A 25,374-nucleotide genomic window follows, 5' to 3' on the forward strand; every position below is an offset into this window, starting at 1 on the left:
GAGACTGTAAATCTTTCCTGGAGGTTACAGCCTCATCTTTATTCTGCAAAGCATATGGTAGATTTGAACTTGTGACCTTGAAGTTAGCAGCCAAATAGGTTAACGAGGGAAACCTCTGTATGTCTGAAAGCCCATCCCTTTAAGACTTCTTAATATTAAGGCTTTACTAATATGATCGAACTATTGAAATATAAAGTGTGTTAATTATAGCTAGATAAAAAATTTTTAAAAGAAAAAATTTGTAAGGGAAGCCAAAAACATTTTTTACTTGAAAATTATTTTTTAATGTATATAGATGTCAATTTTCCCCAAAAATCTATCTATGGAGCTAATATAATCCTAATAAAAAATTTAGAAGTTTTATGACAAAAATCAATACTCTGGTTCTGTCTTCAGTCTTACTGTTTTGTCATATCGCTCTTGTTATATCAAAATATAGCTTCAGTTCACCTTGGTTGACTTTCTTTCCCAGTACATTCTAGAGTCAGGATCCATCTCCTCTTGAAACAAACTTGATTTCAACTGTTGTTGTTAACAATTTCACTGTCCATTTCTCCTTCATTTCTTTTGGTGGCTTCTCCCAGGGAGCCCTGGTGGTGCAGTGGGCTACACACTAGTCCACAAACCACAAGGACAGCCATTGGAGACCAGCAGCTACTTCCTTTGAGAAAGCTGCAGTTTCTACTCTCACATACATTTAGAGATAGAAAACCACGGGGCAGTTATGCTCCATCCTACAGGGTCACTCTGAGTAAAAATCGACTTGATAACAAGTGTTTGTGTTTTAATTCCCTGACTTTACTCAGTAAATCTTGAAATGTCCCAGACTTGCTCTTCCTACTTTGTGTGTTTGTGTGAATCTTTTCCATTTATACTTGCTCCTTCTGGCTGTTAGCTCCTATCTCTCTTCTAAATTCTAACTTTCCAAATGCATCGATATTCTACTATTTGTCTGGAATGCTCTTTCCCTAAGTACAACAGAACAAAACACTATCCATTTCTGCACCATCTTCACAATTGTTACTGTGTCGAGCCCATTGTTATAGCCACTGTATCAATCAAGCTGGTTGCAGGTCCCCCTCTTGTACACTGACCTTCTGCTTTACCAATCCTGATGTTCATTTCCAGGGACTCACATCTCCTGATAACACACCTAAAGTATATGAGCCAGTCTTTCCATCATCGCTTCTAAGTAGCATTCTGACCACACTTTGTCCAAGACAGAGTTTTCTATTCTTTTGGCAATAAGTGGTATTTTCAGTACTGTTCACCAGCACTGTAATTCAAATACTGTATTTACTCAAGTATAAGCCAACCCAAATAATAGCCATGGCACCTGATTTTACCTAATTATATGGTGTATCAATTCTTCTTTTATCTTCCTTATACTTGGATTACTTTTAAATACATAATGCGGAGATTATATTGTATTGCATATTGTTTACATATTGTTTACATTGATGAGTTAGAAGATACATGGAGGAATATGTATGTATGTATATATATATATATATAGAGAGAGTTTATATTTATATATAAGGAAGATTCAACAATTCCATGGGCAACTATAGCTTTTAATTCTATTTTACCATGAATTTCTGATGCTCTCTTGGATAAGAGGGCAATATCCCAGATGTTTATATTAAAATTTTATAATGTAAATTATCAGTAACCCTGTGGGAATAGTGGTTATGAGTTGGGCTGTGATCTAAAAGGTCAGCAGTTCAAAACCACCAGCTTCTCTAATCTTAGAAAGATTTAAGGTCTCAGAAGCTCACAGGCATTTCTAACCTGTCCTATAGGGTCGCTGAGTGGGAATCAACTCAATGGCAGTGAGTGAATGAATATACATGATAAAAGAGCTCTGCTGACATAGTAGTTACATGTTGAAGTGCATACCACAAGGTCAGCAGCTTGAAACTCCCAGCTGCTGCACGGGGGAAAGATGAGGCCTCTTATCCCATAAACAGTTACAGTATTGAACCCCACAGAAGCAGTTCTCCTCTGTCCTGGAGAGCCATTAAGAATCAGTGAGTGAGACTGGTACAAACCATTTGTAATCAGCTGCTAACTTAAAGGTTGGGGCTTTGATCCCACTCAATGAACACAGGAAGAAAGATCTGGCAATACAGCATTGTAAAGATTAACAGGGGAAAAAAAAAACCTAAACGTGAAATTTCTATGAGCCAGGGGTCAACTAAATGGTATCTATCAATGACAAAATACATTATATACATTTTCTATATATTTATAAAGGTGACTGTAGTATGAAACTTCACATAATGATGTTAAGATAGATCCATGAAGGAGGAGAGCTTCTTGTGGGATTTTCACTGAGACACTTGGAATAAAAGCTGTGTGGAGATCGAGGCATGACTTCTGGAATTTATAATCCAGAGATCACCCCAAGGCTAAAGACTGGGACCCTGGGGCATGCATTCTGTTTTCTTATGCCAAATTAATTCCTTTCCATTTTTTCTTCTTCATCTACTTTGTCTCTCATCCTTCCTTTATGGTAACAAATTTGTGAGTGGGATATATTCAGGATTAGGTATTTCTTTCTATTATTCCTTTTTTTAACCTTAGAGAAATATAAAACCAAATAAATCTATTCTATTCTTTAAAAAGAAAACATGTCTAAAAGGGAGAATTATTTAAGATATGCTTTATTCCAGAACAAAAGTCATTCTTAAATAGAAAAACTACACTTGAACTTCAACTTATCTTCACACGTATCTAGGTTTAGTGCCATGACATCTTTCAGAAATTTGCATTTTAAAATCTACTTTGCTTTTAGAGTCAATAGCCTGATTGTTCAGCAACTTAAATGATAAGAAATCTCAACTCATAAGTCTCTGTGTCTAATTGAAGGACTCACCCAAGTGGAAGAAAGCTGGTCTGGAGGAGCGTTTAAGGAAGTACTGTGTTTATTAGACTATACTTCTGAAAATGTGAAGAAATTACCTGACACCTTTGCCTCAGTCTGTCCCACAGGCTAACTGAACTAATGATTCATGTTTTCCCCAACCTCATTAAAAGGAGGTTCAGGCCATAGGCAAACACCTTTGTAGGATGCAATGTTTACCCATTAACAGACTGGCTGAGAAGAGTAGAAGAATAAAGCTGGGCTTTGCATGTGGTTTCCCTGTTCTAGAACATATTCATTACTAACTTACTACAGTTACCTGCCATCCAACAGTCTACACTTGCTTAAACTCAGCATTTAAAATTGCTTTTCTAGGTTACTTCAGATCTACCAAGAAGTAGATCTATGATTGTAAAGAAGCAGGGAAAGGCAGGGAGAACTTTGTGTTCACATTATATGGTAGGTTGGTCGCCTGGGCAAGGAGATGGTTGGAAGGAGTATCAGTTCATAAGGCTTTCAGATTGTGCTCCAATTGCAAACACATTCGAAGAAGCCACTGAGGAGTCCTTAAGCGAGGGTTGGACGAGTCACTCGAACGAACCCCTGGAATTAACTTGCGTTAGTTGCATTATCGAGCCCTGGTTGTACAGTGGTTGCATGTGGGGCTGATCGTTGCCAAGTCAGTAGTTTGAAACCACCAGCTGCTCTAGGGAGAAAGACGAGCAGTTCTCCTCTGTCCTACAGGGCTACTGTTCGATGAGTCAGAATTGACTCAATGGCAGTGAGTTAGAAATGTGTTTAGTTCCCCGATTGTGCTCAGCCATTGACTGGTGGGACCTAGTGGAAAGTTTAGCTGGCTTAAATATGATAGGGATGGCAGTGGGACGTCAAAGAGGAATGATTTCATCAGCTCTACATGCACATATAGCATCTGATCAGTCAAAATTTTCACTTTTGTTAGCCCAATACTTTTCTTTTCATCTATTTTATTTTTTCATCTATTTTATTAATAGATTCCCTTCCATTACAGATCTTAGGCATCTTGTTCAATTACATCAATTCTGATCCCATTGAATTAGATTCCCCTTCACAATCCTCTATCAAAACCTTACTGATTCCAAACAGTGTTTCTGGAGAGAATCCTGTAGCTATTTTGATTTGTGAGGATAAATTGCTCTGAAGTGCTCAAGATTACCAATTTTGGAGATGCATATAACTGAGGCCTTCTAATCCTAGCTCCATTACTTACTGTGCATCAATTTGGGTAAGTAATACAACTTTCTAAACTTTAATGTTCTGATCCAGAAAATAAAGTTTATAGTACTTATAATATTATATCATAATATCGCACTGGTGATATAATAAGTGCTTAATAAATACTGAATATATTATTAATAATGTCAACTAGGATTTATGACTTTTTAACTTATATGACTTTTGTACTTCTTTTGAATCTCTATTAACTTCTCACTGGAGTTAGTTCAAACCTATTGTTACTCTTTAATTTTCTTAAACCTGTGTCCACATAGTCTACATTGTTAAGAAGTGAGAGACTTTCAATCAGTTAGCCAACTGGTAATTTATTGCGAATCTTTTGCATCTGGGACTGTTTATGACAGTGATTCCATGGTGGTGACCTGGGCAAATGAAGAGTCTATCTTGATTGAGCAAACAGTTTAGCCTGTGTAGTATATTATCATAAGTTATGAATTTACATATCAAAGTCCCCCATATATTTTACTTCCTTTTTATTATGCCTTTGTGCTATCTTTTCTAAGACTAACCTTGATCTTGTTCTTACTTGGCTTTTCTGGAGACTGGTTCCAACACTTGGCTTTTGCCATGCCGCATTTTCAGTCTTTATCACAATCAGTTCTTTTCACAAGATTTTCTCCCATAATTTTAAAAGAAAGAAATATAATTTACTTGAATGTATTTCTGGCTCTTTTTCCTTCCTTCTCTTTTCTCATTTTAGTTTCAATTTGTTTTTCATATTCATGAGCTTATACAAGGATCTCTCACAAAAGTGATCCGCTGTGATCATTGAAATTCCAAATATTTATTCTTATATGATATCTTTTATGATGCCACTTCTGTTTTAACACAATATGCCATTCTTTGCACTTCATTCCATTTCTTTATTGATTCCCTTGAGTCATGAGTATAGTTCATTCATCTCTTGAGAGGCTATCATTGGTCCTCAAGTGCTAGTAATACAGAAGCTGTGGATTGGCTATAAGACTCTCGTTTCTTTGTCTGTATTTGGACTCCAGCACTTTTTTTGTTGCTAGTCTTAGCCACTTCAAAACCCAATTTGTATCTTCAGTCAATCTCATTCTCATGTTCACATTTTCTTCTGTTTCGAAAGTTCCTTACCCGTTCTTCAAGCCGCATGTGTTTCAAACTGCGCTGTAGGCACCTGAATAGCACTGCTTTTTCCATTCTTTATATTTCCTAATGTCACCTTCCAATCACTCAGATTTTAAAATTCAAAAATATCTTGGTTTTTTTTCCCCTTAAACGTACCTCTTCTTTTTATTTTCATTGAAGCCATTTTGCTTGGGTTAGTTTACTTTCTGGAGTAGCCTCATCACACTAATCATGCTGAGTGCGTGTGCTTTATTCTTCCACATATGTATGATACTACAAAGGCCACTTCTGCCATCTTCATGCCATTGTGTGTTTATTTATACTTTATTTGTGTTCATAGAATTCCCCCCATCCTGAAACGTCCAATACAATTACTACTACTTAAAACCTTTTAATCCTTCATTAACCAGAAATAACAATCTTTCCCCATTGTGAATATTTTATTTTTTCATTCCTCTATGTAAAACGGTGGGGAGGTTACTGTGTCTGGCCTCCCTGGCTTCCCTTTGCCATGAGGCCTGGTTCAGACATGCTACTACCTCCTTCCCTCCCCATCCTTTACCTTATTCTGACACTACTGTACCTCTCAGGGTACTCCACTTCTAGGCGAGGTGTGAGGATTTATTGAAATGATTACACAGAACTCCAGACAGAACTATGGGAATTCATTAGGGAAGTCCCAGGAGCCATCCTAGATTACTAGAATTGTGTTTTTGCACTGGGCTACTCACTTCTGGGTCAGAAGTTTGGAATCACCAGCCACTCCTTGGGAGTAAGATAAGGCTTTGTCCTCCTTTAAAGCATTAGAGTTTCAGAAGTTCTGCCTTGTCCAGAAGATCACACTATGAGTCAGAATTGACTGGATGGCAATGAGGTGTGTTGTTGTTGTTGGTTGGGATTAGGGTAGTTTTTGTTGTCAGGGGCTGTTGAGTCAGTTCTGACCCATAGCACTCCTGTATAGAACAGAGCCAAACACTGCCCACCCTGAGCTCTCCTATGCTTTAGCCCATTGTATCCATGGTGTCAATAGGCTAATGGGAAGTTAATAGGTTAGCACAAATCAGGATATCTGTAAGGATACAGTCATCATCCAGAGCAACAGCTCTCAACAAACAACCAAGTCTCTCCCTGGTCTTTGGCTTCTGCTTCCATGGCCCAGAAGCACAGCTCTGCCTCACAGCTTCATAGTCCTGATGCCGCTCCTCTGTTCAGACTCGTGATCCCTTGCCTTGGCCTCAGATCATGGACTGGGTCTTTCTGTCTAGTCCATATTTCCATGCCATGCCCTCCGGTGCCTCTGGTTCAGGCCCCACCTGCTCAGGCTGAGATCTATGATGCTCTCATCCATTGGTCCTGGGATTCTCTCTGTACAGAGATGGCTCTTATGTCCAGAGGAACAGCCGTGATGGATAGGGTGGGCTTTTGTTTTTGTGTCTTTTAGCAGAGTGTAACCCCAGGAAACGAAGGGCTTGATTTGGTTCATACCCTCTACTAAATTTCGGACTTAACTCTAGCTCAATCCTGTCCATTAGATTAGCATAGAAGTCCTTCTAAAGTAGGGTTACAGTCACAGGAATAGAGTCTAGAATTCTAATACACCACATAAGAAATTGTGGCTAGTAGGGCTGTCTTAACTGACTGCATCTCATTATCTCATACTGTTTTGCAGCTTCTCTTTTTTTGACATAGGCTCCTGAGAACCATGAGGACAGAGACTTGTGACATCTTCATTTATATTCTACAGGATAATAGGCATACTACCTTGCTTAATAAGCATCACTAAAAGAATAAATGAGAAGCTCTCTCTTAACACCGAAGTATACCAGTGAAGAAATAAACTCTGTAGCCCAGCTGAGTATCCAGTTTGCAAGAGCTCAGAGTAGTGGCGATGTCCATAGGTACTGGTTCTTTCTCTCTCCCCTAATTAATACCCTAAGGGAGCGCAGCCTTACTGAGTAGGCGCTGGGGATGGGGGCAATGGGGGCACGAGGACACAGCGCCTTCCCTGGAATTATTGAATGCCTGCAAGACTGACATGCATGCAATTTTGTATAATGTGGAATAAAATTAATTTTATGAAGACATCTGAAAAGGAATACTCAAGGTATAAAAATTACTACATGATCAATATTTCATAAGCAAAGTGTTGTATATTATTCTTTTTGAAACCTGGAAAAAAAAGAACCCATAAAAGTCATTTCCCGCCCCCCACTATTTCCCTGAACCTGTGTTTAGCTAACACAGTGGTGAATGTGCACGAATTAATTGGAAGCTTTCAAGAATCTTACAGAAACAAGTACATTATCCCCCTGAGCTTCTTAGGCTTCCTAAAGGTTCACTTTCTAATGTTGGGGCAGGAACTTGGCTTCTGAATATAAAGTACAGTGTGTAAACACTACTTCCTTGGTGAACACACGCTTTATGGAATCGTGACAAAGACTGTGGTGGTTAATAAATGCTCCCAGTAGCTCCTCATAGCGGGTGCTGATCACGTGCTGGCCTCCTGAGACAGTTGGCGAGCTATCGGGGTATAAAACTCTATGAAATAGGGATGTTTACATTTTTGCGTTGGAAAGAAAAGGTTACATTAAATATAGAAGAGTGCATGCTACTCTGGAGACGTTAAAATGCCCAAGTGCGCAATGTAGACATGTGGTCTAGAAGTTAATTAAGCCACAATTAACGGAGTGGGAGGCCACTGGAAATACCAGGACTGGAGTCAGGTGCCCTTGATTTTCAAAGTGATGTTCTTACTCATCCCCATTTGAAGAGGTTTCTGCCGCAAGTTTGTCCTGTGCAGTATGTCTCTTCACTTCTTGACAGCAGTTCCATGAACATTGATCTAAGGAAGATGAAATCCTTGACCACTTCCATCTTTTCTTCATTTATCATGGTTTTATCTACTTGAAAGATCCAGGATTCAGTGTCCCGTGCACCTCAGGCCTTGGCCAGGGTCCCCAGATGCATTCAGAACCCTGGTCAATGTGGTCCATCCAGTGCATACTGGCAAAGGCACTTCCCCCCTCCCCCCCCCACCCTGCCGACTGTCCCCCAAAGCATTTCCACTCATTCTTTCCCACACCGGGAAGTCAGGCCTCTCGCTTTCCCTACCGACAGGTATGGCTTGTGTTCCCGGGTTATGTTTGCTCCCTTTCCCTTGCGTTGTTTGTTCCCTTACGTTGTTTTCCCATGTGTATGTCTGCTCTCTCTGATAGGGCTGTCTACCCGGCCCTGGGGGGGAGGGGGACCTCATCAAAGATGAACATGTCAGCCTCTTATTAGACACCTCTACCCTCTTGACCCGTTGATCCCAGCTGAGGTGAGGCACCCTCAAGCCTGGTGACCTTAGGAAATCTAGAACAGAGGGTGTACGGTTCGTTGGCACCGGTCAGCCTCTCTACCAGACTGTATGGCCCTCAGCCAATAGATGAGAGTCCCACAAGTGTGAACTTTGATGCTTTTTCCTCCAGCCGCGGTCTCATAAAGGGCTCGTCCATGCGTGCAGACTAATTTCACTCAGCAGACTGACTTCCAGCTCCTTCCACATCTGAAGGTGTGTCATGGATTCACAGCTGTTTTTTGGGATGTGTATGGTTCCATTGTTTGTATATACCCGTGTTTCTTTATCCAATCATCTACTGGTAGGAATTTAGCTGTTTCCAGATTCTTGCTATAGTGAACTATGCTGCCATGGAAACGGGGGCCCAAACGTCTGTTGTAATCTGCTTCTTGTTTGCGTTGGGTATATGCCCAGTAATGGTATTGCTGGATCATATCATTTTTCACTTGTTTGGTTTTTTCACAATTGGTTTTTATTCATTATGGTTTATCATATCACATAATTATGATGCAGAAGTAATAGCAGGTATGAATATGGTAAGTTACTTCAAAGAAACAATTCAGACACTTTTATGATGAGTTACATTGTCTACACCTTACCACAATGACATATTACTAGAATGTATTTGCTATTGCTATGTGTTGTCTGTTAATCATCTGTGTTAGGTGTCATCATATCACCTTGACAGTGGCTGTACTTATCTACAAGCCCACCAGCAGTGGATCAGAGTTCCAATCTCACCACACCCTCTCCAGCATTTGTTGTTCTCAGTCTTTTTGTTCTTTTTTTTTTTAATTGGTCAGTAGTTTTGGGTGTTAGGTGGTATCTTATGATTGTTTTGGCTTTGTTTTATTTGTTTGTTTGTTTTTACTTACTTTATTGGGCGATCTGATGGCTAGTGACCCGAGAGCATTCCTCAGGTGTTTATTAGCCTTTTGAATGTCATCCTTGGTTCTTGCTCACCTTCTCAGGGGATCATTAGTTGTTGTTTTTTTATTGTTGTAGATTTTTACATACTGTAGATTTTAGTAATTAGTCATTTGTTTGTTGCATCATTACTAAATATCTTTTCCCAGTATGTGGGCTCTCTCTTTACTCTTTTAAGGAAGTTTTTTTTTACATTTTATTAGGGGCTCATAGAACTCTTATCACAATCCATACATATACATACATCAATTGTATAAAGCACATCCATACATTCCCTGCCCCAATCATTCTCAAAGCATTTGCTCTCCACTTAAGCCCTTTGCATCAGGTCCTCTTTTTTTCCCCCTCCCTCCCCGCTCTCCCCTCCCTCATGAGCCCTTGATAATTTATAGATTGTTATTTTGTCATATCTTGCCCTATCTGGAGTCTCCCTTCCCCCTTCTCTTAAGGAAGTCTTTTGATGTACATAAGTGTTTAATTGTTAATAGGTCCCACTCATCTATTTTGTCTTCCATGGATTGTGATTGGTTTGTTATCTCTGATAGCCCATATATTCCCTGCCCTAGGGCACTTTACAATTGCCCCCAATTGTCTCCTGAATGACCCTGATAGCTTTGGGATTTACATTCAGGTCTTTTATCAACCTTGAGCTTATCCTTGTGCATGTGGTGAGATATGGGCCTTGTTTCATTCTCTGCAGGTGCATAGCCAATGTTTCAGCACTGTTTATTCAAGAGGGTATCAGCTTCCCAATTAAAGCCTTTTGGACCATTGTCAAAAATCAGTTGCCTGTATGCAAATGTTTTTACTTCTGTGTTTTCTGTCCTGATCTTTGGTGGGTGTTTCTGTCATTATACCAGTACCAGACTGCTTTGACAGCTGGTACTGGTTTTGAGGTCAGGGAATTCAAGACCACCTAATTTCTTTTTTTTTTTTTTTTGGACTTCTTAGCTTATCCTGGGCTGTTTTCCTCTCCAAATGAAGTTGGTAATAATTTTTTCCATTTCTTTGAAGAATGATGCTGGGATTTGGATCGGGATTGCACTGAATCTGTAGATTGCTTTAGGTAATACTGATATTTTCACAATATTGAGTCTTCCAATCCATGAATATGGGTATCCTTCCATTTTTGTAGATCCCCTTTAGTCCTTTGGAGTAATCTGTAGTTTTCTTCATACAGATCTTTTATTTTTTTTATTAGATTTATTGCTAGGTAACCAGCTTCTGTGCGGCTACTGTGAATGATATTGTTGCCCTGAAATCTTTCTTGGTGTTGCCCCCACTGGAATATAGGAATCCCATTGATTTCTGCTTGTTAATCTTGTATCCTGCTATACCACTAAACTGCTCTGTTGTTTTCAATATCCTATTGTGGACTCTTGTGATTCTCAATATATAAAATCACATTATCTATAAATAGCGACAGTTTCACTTCTAATTTAGCCACGTGCACTCCCTTATTTCTCGCTGTTGTCTTAGGGTATTAATAGGCTAGGATGTCTAGCACAGTGTTGAATAAAAGTGGCGATAAAGGACATCCTTGTCAGGTTCCCATATTCAGAGGAAATATTTTCAGCTTTTCTCTATTGAGTGTAGTATTGGCTATAGGATTTTTGTATATGGCTTTTACTATATTGAGACTTTTCCCTTCTGTCTTCTTGAAAGTTTTTATTAGGAATGGGTGTTGGATATTATATTATCAAATGCTTTTTCTGAATCAGCTGATTTAATCACATGCTTCTTATCCTTTTTCTTGTTAACATGGTGCTTTACATGCATTATTTTTCAAATATTGAACCATCCCACCATCCCTGGTATGAATCCCACTTGGTCATGATGTAAAAATCCTCTTTTTACAATATACATGTCATTGCCTTTGAATTTGACATCTTAACGTGGTAAATTGTAGGACTGATTCAGAATGGTCAATGCTAAACCATTTCTGGTGACTAATGGCTAGGATATCCATCCTTTTGCTTTCCATTTGATTTCTGAGAACTCACAATTTTCCTAGATTCAAACAACATCACACATCTCATATTAGGGTTATTAATACATATTTGCAGCTTCTGCTCCTCATTGTGAGTCACGCTTCAGCAGCTACTAGTCTTGCAGGCTGCACTCCATCTCCATTATTATGCTCAGCTGTACTTTTGAGAAGGCAGCTCTTCAAGGCATATTTTGAGTGACTTCTAACTTGAGTGGCTCATCATCTTGTGCTATATCTGTGAATATCCCCCTACTAATCATAAGGTTTTCAGTGTATCTCACAATGCTCTGCTACTATTTATAAGGTATTCCACAGCGAATCCCTTAGAAGTTGAGAGCTGATTTCTTCTTTATAGCCTATTCCTAGTCTGGAAACTGTTGAAAACTTCTCACCTCAGGTGATCCTACTGGTATTTGACCCATCTTCTAGCAGTACAGCAACCTGCAATCTACCACAGTACAAGAAACTGACAGCTAGCAGTATTGACAAAGTGATTACTTAATTTTAAACCTAATGCTTGAATGAATGGTCTCTAAAAGAGGTAGACAAGCCTACAGTGATATCGCAGGTGTACCTTAATTTGAAGCCCTGTATGTGGGTGGTTCTTTTCATGTATTTTATCAATTTATCATTTTATCTACTAAAATAATATAATATGCCTCCCATTTCTTATCAAAGTGTAAAACATACGGTAAAGTAACGTAATATCAGGACTCGCATGGCTCTGTACCTCCCTGCTTCACAATCTTTCTCAAATGATGTGTGTTAAATCGCTGAATGTAACCATTCGTTGCTGGGGTAGAAAAATGTTCAGTATAAGATACATTTTGAGGAAACTAGGAGGTTTTCTATGAATTTATTTGCTGTTTCCAAAATCTACAGTAAGAATGTTGTCTTCAATTCTAGCCCTGTTAACCATTTGTACATTCTTTGTTACCTCTGTGTGAGCCGAAGGCCTATTCAGTACGAAATGACTCTTTAACAGAGGGAAGGAAAGGCCAGGGGGGGATAAAAGATATGTAAACTAATTTTCTTATATATTACCTGTGACCTGAGCAGCATTATATATATATATATATATATATATATATATATATTTCATTTCAAAATAACTGAAATAATTTGTTGTTTTATGAAATTATTGTAAACAATGATCTTGTGCTTTCTGATAGCAGAAAGCTTTACAAGTAACGCATGAATTAATATCCACTTATCTAGTCTCTGCTTTTTTGTGTGAAAGTTATGGTGAATAATTTTTTTGCTATTTACTAGATGACTCCATATAGGTAATGTTAGCTGTCAATAGCCGGGTCTTTAGTGTTTTCCTATGTAGATATTTAGACTAGATCAGACTTCCTGGGTCCCTAGCTCTATCACTTACTAGCTTTGAAAACTTGGATAGCTATACAGGCATGTATATATATAATTACATTTATATGCAATGACAGGGTACTAGAGCTCTACACGTATATTTATTTATAAAGTATTACAGTAGCAGATGAACATTGGGCCTCCACTCAAGTACTCCCTCACCCCAAGAACAATGTTTTACTAACACGGCACTCTGTGATGTTCACCTGCTCTGACATGATTGCTGAAGACAAAATGGGTGCATAAGCAAATGTGGTGAAGAAAGCTGATGGTGCTTGACTATCAACAGATATAATGTTATTGGATTGGGGAAAGGAACGCGAGCTCACCTTGGGCGCACGGAAGAATTACAGCCAGTTGAGATGCAAATGCGGCAAACGGAGTTTTATTTTTCTAGCTCGAGCTAGGGCTTTCTTCCCTACACTGCCCAGCGCAGCGGGACCCAGCGTCCAAAAGGGAATCAGCCCCGAGTTCTTTGTTCCCTGGGCTTTTATGGGGCTAGGGACCGGGGGCAGTCCAGTGTTGCTGTTCTTTAAACTTATTGGAGAAAACTTCTGGCATCAGCGTTGTCCAGTGGTGGTTGGTGAGTAGTTCTGCACGTATTTTCTTGACTGGTCAATTGGGGGTGGTGGTCGCTGCTCCCTACTGGTCCGTCTGGGACAGGTGATGCCGTCTCTGATAGAATTACCTCAGTGTCCAGGAATCTGAAATTAGAGCTTAAGCCTGCCCCAGACTTTGGTTTTATACGGCCTGTCATGGTGCTAGTGCCGGCAGTTGTAAACCAGGACCCCACAGTGTCAGGGGTCTTAAAGGCTTGAAGAAAAACAAGTGGCCATCTGGCTGAGAAACAACAAAGCCCACATGGAAGAAGCACATCAGCCTGCGTGATTGCGATGTGTTGATGGGATTAGGTATCAGGCATCAAAGACCTCAAATAAAACAAACAAATTAAAGCATATCAATGGGAATGAGGGGGAGGGCAGAGTGGAGACTCAAAATCCTTCAATAGTAAATTGGACAACACGTGTCAGAATGGTCACAAGGAAGAGAAGATCCAGTCAGGGTACAATATAGCACCGATTAAACCCACAACCTTCCTCTGGTTCTTTACTTCTTCCTCCTCCCCCACTATCATGACCCAATTCTATCTTAAAAATCTGGGTAGACCAGAATTTGCATACTGGTACAGTATACACATTGAATCCAGAACAGATAACCCCCTCAGGACCAATAAGGGGTGAAAGCGATACTAGGAGGGTAAAGTTGGGGGGTGAGTAAGGGAAATACCATCACAATGACAGACATCTGGTCCCCAATCCCAGGGGGATGGATAGCAGAAAAGTGGGTGAAATGAGACAGCAGAAATTTAGACATGAAAAAAAGAGAGACAATAATTTACAAACTATCAAAGGGGCATAGGGGAGCAAAAGTGGGGGATGGAGGAGGAAAAAAATGAGGAACTGATGCCACAGGCTCAAGTAGAAAGAAAATGTTTTGAAAAAGATGATGACAAGATATGTACAGATGTGTTTGACACAATGGACATTTGTATAGGTTATGATAAGAGCTGTATGAGCCCTCAATACAATAAAATTAAAATGAAAATATATATCTTATTTATTGGGTCCTTATAAATTAAAATGTATAAAACTTTTTGATAACTATTTAACACTGTATGTGTTCTGTCAGCATTATCATCATAGTTATCTTCATCATTACCACATCACAAACATCTTTCTAGTCTGCCTAGTGTTGGGAAGATAATGAATCCTGTCTAGCCTTAATGAAGCAAGATCATAATTTTAAATGACAGGTTGTCCTTATTCACATGAACTCATTCATGAAACAAATACTTAACTGAAAATTTGCTGGCCAAGTTTCTATGCCCGAGGGATAGTGCGAGCAACAAGATAGATACATTTCTGCTACCGTGGAGCACATGTTCTGTGACGAGACAACAGAAAACAGACAAATACGTAAAATAATAAATGGGTAATATAAACAATAAAATATGTGACACAATAAAATTGGGATATTTTAATTTTAAAGAATTCTGTTTTGATGAAATATATGCAATAACATGTATAATAAAACATTTCATTTTCCCTGTGTTATCAAATGACATTAATTACATTTAATTATTATATAAAATGATCATTATCTATGTCCAATTGTTTTCATTCCCCTTAGCAAAATCTCTGTATCCCTCAAGAAATACCCATTTGCATTCCCCTTCAACACAATGAAAGTTGGTTTCCAAACATTTGCTTATTCTTGATATTTTTTTTTAAATGACCTTGTTCTTTATTTTTTTTTAATTTTAACAATTTATTGGGGCTCATATAATTCTTTTCACAGTTCATACATATACATACGTCAATTGTATAAAGCACATCTGTACAGTCTTTGCCCTGATCATTTTTTCTCTTTTCTTCTTTTAAATTTTATTAGGGACTCATACAACTCTTACCAGAATCCATACATATACATACATCAATTGTATAAAGCACATCCATACATTCCCTGCCCCAATCATTCTCAAGCCATTTGCTCTCCACTTAAGCCCCTTGCATCAGGTCCTCTTTTTTTTCCCCCCCTCCCTCGCCATTCCCCCCTCCCTCATATGCCCTTGGTAATTTACACATCGTTATTTTGTCATATCTTGCCCTATCCGGAGTCTCCCTTCCCCCCTTCTCTGCTGTCCCTCTCCCAAGGAAGAGGTCACATGTGGATCCTTATAATCAGTTCCCCCTTTCCAACTCACTCACCCTCCACTCTCCCAGCATCGCCCCTCACACCCTTGGTCCTGAAGGTATCATTCACCCTGGATTCCCTGTACCTCCAACCCTCATATGCACCAGTGTACAGCCTCTGCCCTATCCAGCCCTGCAAGGTAGAATTCGGATCATGGTAGTTGGGGGGAGGAAGCATCCAGGATCTGGGGGAAAGCTGTGTTCTTCATCGATACTACCTCACACCCTAATTAACCCATCTCCTTGATATTTTATATAACTTGTTTATACATATTCTTTTTATTCATGTAATCCATATAGCAAGTCTTTTCATGTTTCATACATATCATAGCACACATCAGGACTTTTTCTTTATGAGTTACAACTCAATGAATGTCTGTATCACATGGTATTTGTCTATTTCTCTGTTGATGGACATATCCGTTTTCCTTGTTTCTATCTTTTGGTTATTGTGGATAACACTGCAATGGACATTGGTGGACAAGTATTTCTTTGATTTACAAAGATTGTTAGCTCAAAGCAATTTGAATGCTGTAGCTAATTTACTATTTTCCCTTTCTACTTTTGTTTCTGTTGTTGGTTTCTGTTCATCTGGCTTTAGCCATCCATCATTACTTGGAACATCACGTTGACTACGTGCCTACCTTTTTGTCCAGATTTTGTTCTGTTATAGTAACGATACTTAATGTGAGTAGGCAGACGCCCGTAGTATTTTCCCTGACTTGCTAAGTATTCATATTAACCACATTAGTTATACTTACATTGTTTTATCTGTATTTGAGTAAACATTGCTTCTCAAAGATCTAGCACAAAACTTATGTAGTGAGGTGATATAATATTAATAACTAACACCCATATACGTTGTTTATACGTGTCATGCAGTGGATTCTTACTCATAGCGACTCTGAGAACAACGCAGACTTGTCCCATTGGGTTTCTTAGGCTGCTTGAATGTTAACTGAAAAATCAGCAGTGTGAACTCACCAGCTGCTTAATGCAGCAAAGAGGCATCAATCTACTTCCGTGAAATTCTTAACATTGGAAACCCTGTGCGGCAGCTCTGCCCCAGCCTGCAGAGTTGCTCTGAATTGGTTTGAATTGACAGCCATGGGCAATACTGATGTGAGCAGAGCGCAGGGCTGTGCTCTATGGAGCAGCCAGTAGGTTTGAACTACTGACCTTTTGATCACTAGCTGAACTCTTAACCATGGAGTTATCGGGGTTCCTAACACATGGTGCTTAGTATTTTTAAGATTCTGTTCAAACAATTTGCATTTGTTAATTAATTTAATCTTGGGAGCAGCCATATGAAATATGCACACAAGGAATGTGAGATGAGAGGAGCACTGAGATCGTTGTCCCAGGGATACCTGGACAGTAATTGGCAGACACACTGTTTGAGGCCAGCAGTCTGGTGCAGAGTTTGAACTGTTAGCCAGTATTCCAAAGTCTCCAGTCCCACAACAATTCTATTCCGCATGGAGCCAGGGGTGCATTCAGTAGCTATGTCACTCTACATTTATACTTTATTATGCTTATTAATGTCATATCTTCCTTATTAGTTTATAAACTTATAGTGGAACTAATTTTTATTTACTTTGTAGATGGCTCAGTATGATTTTTATTTCACCCAAATTATAGCTTATTATTGTTCTGAGATATTCTTTCCAAGAATTTTCTATTCTGCAACGATCAGTATTGCATCCATAAAACTTTCAGATCTACAAAACAAATAAAGTTCTTCCAAGTGGTATACGTGTTCTTGCTTTTGTTTAAGGCATATTTTAAAATAAATTACAAGAATACACTGTGTTTTATTGGTGTCAGAAAATTTTGGAATCATATCACTAGGTTCAAATTCTTTTATTTTTTAAATATGTTTTCTACAGGGTGCTGCTTTAATTCGAATGCTGGCTAATTTTATGGGCCATTCAGTGTTTCAAAGGGGTTTGCAAGTAAGTAAATTGCTTTGTTTTCTCTTAAAATTTTTCTTATTTTATGCTATGCAGATGTTTTACAGTTTAAGAAATTACTGATATAAGATTACTAAATGGTATGGAAAAGTTTAAGATGTATAAGGTTAGCATCATCTTTCAATATGAGAAATGAAACTTATAAATACCATGTTCTCAATAGCACCAGAATAAGCTTGAAGTATTGTGTGATTGAGAATATGTTTAATTTTCATTTTAAATTAAAATTGTAAGAGCCCAAATAATTGATATAAAATATTTAGAATACCTACTTCTCTCTTTTTTCTCCACTGATAAGTTTATGTAAGGTAAGAAGTGATAATAACCTTAGGAAAATTATATTGTGAAGAAAAATCTTAATAGTATTTTCAGCTACGTGTATTTTGTGTTTCTGTTGCTCCGCTGTTGATATATATATATATATATATATATAGATAGAGATTGTTATTTATCTGATGATCATTTAAATTTTTCTTTTTAATTAGAAAATACAGTGCTGTACAAATTAAAGGAAAATAAACAATTTTATCAAAATGTATTTGCAGTAGGAAGTATGAGATTTAGTAGGAGTAAATTTCTTAGAAAAAGAGGCTTCTTAATGGCTTTTAAAGTAAATACAAATACAGAAAAATAAAACTTTTACTCCATTGAAATCTGCTAGAGCAAATCATGTTCCTAGCAGCTGTGATTGATGAATTATTTATGATGCATTCTGCTACTTAGAAGTGTCCTTTAAAGTAAATTGATGTTCACCTGAAATACAATTATGCTAAGACAGAGAGAGCTATCAATCTTATCTGTTCTTAGTAAGCTTTCATTTTAAAATTTTAATAAACTACATCTGAGATCAGGTCATATTTTAGTAGTATAATTCTATGTTTACCCCCCACAATTTTTAAAGGTAAAATACAAAGCAAGAGTTAACTATGTTTTGACAAGGCTAGTTATACGTAGCACAACAAAGCAAAACTATAAATTTCCTGAAGAATAATTTCCCTTAGAAAATATTTTCACAGATTTGTTCCAGCAGTGGTTGGAAGTTACTTTACTCAGCTCCTTCCATTAGGGAAACCTTCAGAATAGCTGAATCCATGGAACCTATTTTGTTGGGGAGAAAGGGTCTGTTCTGATCACATAGTTGGATTTCTCCCTCCTCTCGAGGAGCGCCCTCCAAGAATATCAGAGGAATGTCCTTCTCTACCGCCATTTCTTTGTTTTCCCCATTGATGTTGTAGCATGACAGTTCTTGAAAAAATCTAAACTTGTATAAGAGCAATACAAATTGAATTTGATTTCTTGGTAGCTAGTTGATGTGAAATCATTTTCTGAGTACAGTTTTTGTTCTTTTTCTCATCTGTCTGTATAGATTTGCTCAGCAGATTGAATAATCATAGTTATTTTATTTGGAAAGGATTATTATTTTGCAACCTTTTTTGCTTTATTTTGTCATATTTTCCTTAGTATGCAAAATGTGTACATTTTAAATATATCCTTTTATATTGAAGTATATTTAATAGACTTCAGATCAAGTATATCTGAAAAAACTATTCATCTGATTCTCATTACATTAAACTTGGATATAAAACTTGTTTTAATGTGTTACTTATCCTCTGAAACTTGATTTGGCTTTAATTTTCAAGTAAGGGGCTCTATGTTTGTCCACATTGCATTTTATTTGCATTGTGACATCTCATTGGTCAGATAGATCTGTATCCTTCAGTACTTCACTTTCAGCTTTATTTATACTCATCACTCAAACTGATTTAGTGTATCACCAGCAGTTTGGATTAGTGTACAGTAGATCTCTATGTCGGGGTGATAAATTATCATCTCCTGAGCATGAAGATGTATGGGATGCATTTTGAAGATGACCTCCTGAACAGACACTTCATGTCATGATGCTGACGGGTCAGAGTTGATATTAATATGCTTCCTTTCCAAAGGGGCTCAGGGGAGTATTGGTTTGCATGTTGTTGAGACAGCTAAGCCTGGCTGTCAGGGTTTACCTCGGCTGGACAAACGATGAATTCTTTTCATAATAACTATGACTATTTTCTGTTGACAAATAGAATTTTTTCATTTGCAAATAGACACTAGATTATGTTAACAGTTATAGGCAATATAAAATTTAAAATTGTATGTTTTTTCCTTTTTTTATTTTCGTTCCACCTCCCTACTCTTCTGGTCTCACTGGAGCATGCTCAAGCTTGTTCTGCCATCTGTCTGCCTGCCGGTCTATCTGTCTATCTCTTCTATTTATTCTCTGTTGTTTTATTTTTTGTATTTGCAGCTTTATCTTCATGGTCCACACATGAAAAACATTACAATGATATTTTCTGTTAATTTTCTATATACCTAAATTTTTCTTTTCTGGAAGTTTCGTGTAATATTTGACAGTAAAATTTTGAGAGAAGAAACATTGAATCCTTTTGTTGTTGAGTTAATATACCACTTATAAACAACATACATATATTTAAAGTAGGTTGCTTATATTTTTCCAAATGTGCACTCTCTATATTGTTCTTAAGATTGCATTTCCCAAAATAATAGCAAACATATTTCAGAAAGCATGACACAGTGAAATGAATACAGAGCAAAAATGATAGTCTTATTTATTTAAAAAATATTGGTGGGATTTCTGCAAAACACTAAATCTCCCTTATCCTCTGGTTCCAAAGTTTACAATTCAAAAGTTGAACTAGATAATCTCTAAGAGCCTTTCCATGTTTCATCATCTCTGAATCCAAATTTTATTTAATTTGATTTGCTAGTTAGACAACTTGACTTTCATGTGAAACTAGTGTTCATAATTTGATGTGGAGAAATGTGAATAGATGGGCAAAAATATGCCACTGCTCTTCTTGAAGCTTGATTTAGATTCTGAATATTAACTCCATTTGACTTCTAGGGCATATAATACCTTAATTTTAGTCCATCAGACCAGCATTTATTGTTATGCAGAGTTTTGATAGTGACTTATTTCTTTTTGTCAATATTTGACATACATATTTGTTTGATTTTAGTTACCTAAAATCATTTCATGATTTGCTATGGATAATTTACATTTTCATAGTTAAGACTTTATCTGTCTTAAATTATGTTTTCGAAAAACTAAACAGTGCTTGGTGAATTTTACTGGATATTCTATCTCAATGATATTCCTTTTTAACCTGACAGGACACCTTCTTAAGTACCCATCTTTGAAGGTTTGCTTCAGGAAACCATAGCTGGTATATAATGCAGTAGCAAAGCATAGCAATATCATTCTAATATTTCAAGCACAAAGGGATTTAGCATAGAGAATATGGGTTTTATAAAACAGTTGGGAGGGATAAAAGAGTAAAAATGGGGAAGACTTCATAAAATCAAAACATTCAGGAAACACTATAAAATGACACTCATTTGCTTAGTTGCCAGCCGTACACCTGGAAGCCACCAGCAGTACCTTCTTCTGCACTTGACTAAGGGAAGTGTTTCTTTCTTAGTGCCTTCCCGATAGCTTGTGCCTGCTTCTCACCTGACAGACATTTGCCTTGGAGCCAATTAGCAAGGGATTCTGAGAAATGTGGCACCCAGGCCTCCAGCCTGCACAGTGCTCAACAGGGTATAGAAGGTAGCAAGGGGACAGGTGAGCTGACGACAGACAATTGAACAAACGTAATCGATCCATTTTGTTGTTGTTTTACTTTAGTGATTTTATTATTATTTGTACTATATATGTAGCTTTTTGTATTACGATACAGAGCTTTTTTATTTTCTTTTGTTACTTTAGTGATAGCTCCATTATTTTTGTTCCTTCCCTAATCATTGTATTACTTACTGCAGAAACATGTTCCCGTTTCCACCGGGTTTGTAATCTCCAGGCCCCTCTGGGAGGGACTGGACTGGCTTGGTGGTGTCAGGGTGAATCAGTACTGGTATGATATGTCTGAAATTTCCAACTATCTAATTATGACACTTCTAAAATAAGCGCTGACGAAAAAAGACAGGGGAATTGACTATTATAAAAGTTTTCTGTTTTTAATTAACTTAATATTTTAAACTTCTGGTTTACGTGATCGAAACTGTTGGCTCTTCAGTCTACTCCCTTCACCCCCCTCCTACTAGGATATGATAAATATATGGAGAAGAAATTAAGCAGCAGTTTTTCTAAATTACATTTAATTTAAAATCAAATATGCACAGGACAAAAAGCCCATCTGGAAAGTGAGCCAGTATGGCGTCCCAACCTGTATGTCTTCCTCACTGTAAGTGTCTGTCCAGTGAGAATTGTTGTTAAAAAAAATTACTGCAGGCTGTGTTCCCAATGGAGACTTAAATAGAGTTAGTGAAAACGCAGTAAAGAATTAGCAATAACTAGAAAGTCTCCTTGCACGTCGGGAACAAGTTATGCATCATATAATGCTACCTTTGAGGCCTCATTTTTGACTGTGTTATGCATATATCAAACAGCTTCCTAGACCAGTCTGTGAAGAGAAACTCGAAGCATCACTTTGGGAGGTCTGTATTCGTTCTCTACCGATCACAACACCCCAAACTCGTGCCGTAACCTCATTACTACCCTTTCCGCGCGTGGACAAGTTTCCGTGCTCAGTGCTGTTTTCCTTTCTTTCCCCGGGGTAACTGGAACTATAAATGTAATGTAAGTGTGCTCCTCTTTCGCCTCTCTATAAATTCTTGGTGATTGGACATGTCCCTCTGCAATGTCTCTTGCAACTCAAACCTTCAAATCCATTACAGATATTATCAAACAACATCCTTTGGTAATAGTTACATCTCTAATTTGCCAGAGTCTGTGCGGTTTCCATGCACACGCCTTCATCGTTACGCAGAGGAAGCAGTGTATGAGGTTAACGTGGGGGTGGGATGGGGGACGATCAACAAAGCAGGACAAACGAACTGGGATCTACTGCCTTTGTGCCATTCTTTCTTCCTAATTTGAGTCCGTTTAGTTCAGATCCTAGTTCTAGAAGAACTCGCAGGATTACTTTTAAAGTAACCAATTCAGATGCTGATTCTTTGGACTTTTAAAATTACACAAGTCCTTTTAACTTCATTTATATTTGTTTTAATCTCCCTAATTACATTTTCTCTTGTTTTTCGCCCAGTAATAAAATAGTAAAGCTATAATTATAGGATCCTTAGATAACATTGATTGGCCCAGTAGCTATTACAAAAATAATTAGTATGTAATACTATTGCTTTTTCCTTTCAAACAAAACAATAATGTTTTAATGATTTGGGCCTGGTTGTACCATTCTTCATGTTGTTATGAGTCCACATGAGGGAATTAAAATTGTGAAGAAAGATCATTGTTAAGCTTGATATAAACCCAAGCCCTAAAATCTATGTCAGAAAGTGGGTCACCTTCCTGCTGAACCAGAGAGAGTAATTTAATATCATCTAAAATATGGTTGAATAGAGAAAGATTTCTCTTGATTAGTATTTAACTGCTCTTTTCCATAAGGTAACCTACAACACAGTGTTTGGGTCCAATTATCAAGGTGAAAATTGCTTATGCAAATCAATGTAAGGCAATGAGGTGTGGATAAAAAGCAAAAAGGAAATATCATTATTATTGGTTTGTGCTCATAAAATTCTGATGGCCTGAAGTAATGACAGGCACGATGCTACAGGGAGTATTAGCAGCAAAGCATGCTCAGTAACTTGTGTTCCAGGGAGATGCTGCTGTCTGTTAGCATGTGTATGCAGGACTTTTGTTTGAGACCTGCAGGCTTACAGTTGTGAAAGACTGCTCCCTGCATGTGGGTTTTCACGAAAATGAAAACTCAGATAGTAATAGAAGAACAGACACAGTGTGTCAAAGTTAAGGTCCTTTCTGTGGAGATGGTTTGTGTTTCCGTCCAGATGGTGACTCAGTCACACTTAATCTAAAATGAATGGCCATGGACAGTTTCTGCTCAAATGTCTCTCTGTTTCATTTAAAATACGGCACAGTTTTATATATGTGATAGGGAAAAGAGTTACCGCTTGGTAATCATTGTTTGTGATGATACTTATGATAGTCTTACAAAACCGATTCATCACAACTGGTTCTAGCCATTTGGACTTTACCAAATTAGCATTTATTAACAAGTTAAATTACAAAGGCAAGATTAATGAACATGTAAAAGAGAAAAACATTTGATTTTTATTGAAAGATTGCTTGATGTGAAAATAGTTTCATGTGTAACAAATACTTTTAAAACTTAAATAGCCATGGCTATTTATATCTCTAAATAAAAAGGGATTACTTTTTGTCACTGAATTTGTTTATTGGAAGGCTTACACACGGAATCCTTACCATGTGCTTCTGAACTGCAAGCTTTCCTGTGACCTCTGCAGCTATATGGATGGAGCCATGCCTTAAGCATTTCGGTGCTAACTGAAGAGTCCAAAGTTCAAACCTCGTAGTTTCTTCTCAGGAGAAAGAAAGGCCGTCTGCCCCTGTAGGGAGTGCAGCCATGAGACTGACCGGGACAGGGCGTCAGTGCCCACCGACGGTCGCTAGGTATTGGAATCCATACAGTAGCAATGCGTTTCTGTGTAAGGATACAATTATTTGTAATCAACCAAAAAGCCTTTACTATTAAAGATGCACCCTTTTCTCTCCTTTTTTTAATTTGGACATTGCTTAAGTAAGACCAAAAAAGAATTGATGCATCTGAATTATGGTGAGAACATTTTTGAAAGTTCCACAGGCTCCCAAAAGGACTAAGAAGTCTGTTTTGCAAGAAGTACGCCCAAAGTACTCCTTAGAGATGAGGACTTCAAGCGTTCATCCTAGATCCTTACATACTTTTTACAAACAAACTGACATCATGTTTGGTAAAGTAGAGGGCCGGTGGAAAGAGGAAGGTCCTCAAGGAGATGCACTGACTCAGTGGCTGCAACATTGGGTACAAACCAAGGCGAAATGGTGAGCACGGTCCAGGACAGGGCAGTGTTTCATTGTATGTGAATCGGGTCGCTATTGGTTGGCACTGATTTGATGGCACCTAATAGAAACAACACATTCATTTTATTTATACTTTTATGAAGATTTTAGCCTTGTGTTTTATACACTTAAAATTGCAGCCTTTACTCTCCTTTTCAAAACTTTGTACAAATGCATATGCACTACAGATACTGAACATTAACATTTATATTGAAAATATCCTTCTCCCCTGGGATATCAAATATCTAAAATCATATGAAAGATGACATTTTGTAAGTTGGTGACTTAAAAGAAATCTGTAAATACTGCTCCTGGTCACGTGTTTGAAAACTTACAGTAAGATCGAATGTGTTGAAAGACCTCTTTTCGGTCAATGGTAATCGTGCTTTAGCTCTCCTCTACCTTCTAAGTCTGTCTTGAGAAAGACACAACTTCACCTTGGCTGAACAAAGAGAGTGTGGGTCCTGCAAGCTATGGCCTTCAGACATTCTTTTAACTCAGACCTGAAGCCAAGCCTGAGACCACCTTTCAGCTGGTGTGTGAACAATAACACATGGGTGAAACTAACATGCCCCTCAGAAAAATCAAGTATATACACCTGAACAGATAGTATTTATCTAAAAGCAAAATCAAGCAGAATTGTTTCCAGTAAACTAACAGAAAGGGGGCAAACCATGGCTAATGAAAACAGGAAAACCAAGGCAGGAATGTGGGAAGTGCTGACACCTTGTGAGAATTGTAACCCCGGGCCAGGGAACTCCCCATGCATGCATTGCTGGATTAGAAATGAATTTGCTCTGGAAACTTTCATGTAAATCATAATAAATATTTTAAAGACAAAAAATGG

At 37.9% G+C, this 25,374-nt stretch overlaps 1 protein-coding gene across 5 annotated transcripts in view; it reads left to right on the forward strand.

Annotated features, from left to right (window-relative positions):
* The window catches only part of LOC142436914 (thyrotropin-releasing hormone-degrading ectoenzyme-like), a 337,115-nt gene that overhangs the window by 182,593 nt on the left and 129,148 nt on the right, over positions 1 to 25,374 (forward strand). For all 5 annotated transcript variants that reach the window (XM_075540257.1, XM_075540259.1, XM_075540255.1 and 2 more), the window contains one exon: positions 17,507 to 17,572. In XM_075540257.1, coding sequence (XP_075396372.1) covers positions 17,507 to 17,572 — 66 coding nt within the window. The remainder of the gene's footprint in view (positions 1 to 17,506; positions 17,573 to 25,374) is intronic.

Source organism: Tenrec ecaudatus, unplaced genomic scaffold (genome assembly GCF_050624435.1).
Source record: "Tenrec ecaudatus isolate mTenEca1 unplaced genomic scaffold, mTenEca1.hap1 Scaffold_86, whole genome shotgun sequence".
Classification (NCBI taxonomy): Eukaryota; Metazoa; Chordata; class Mammalia; order Afrosoricida; family Tenrecidae; genus Tenrec; species Tenrec ecaudatus.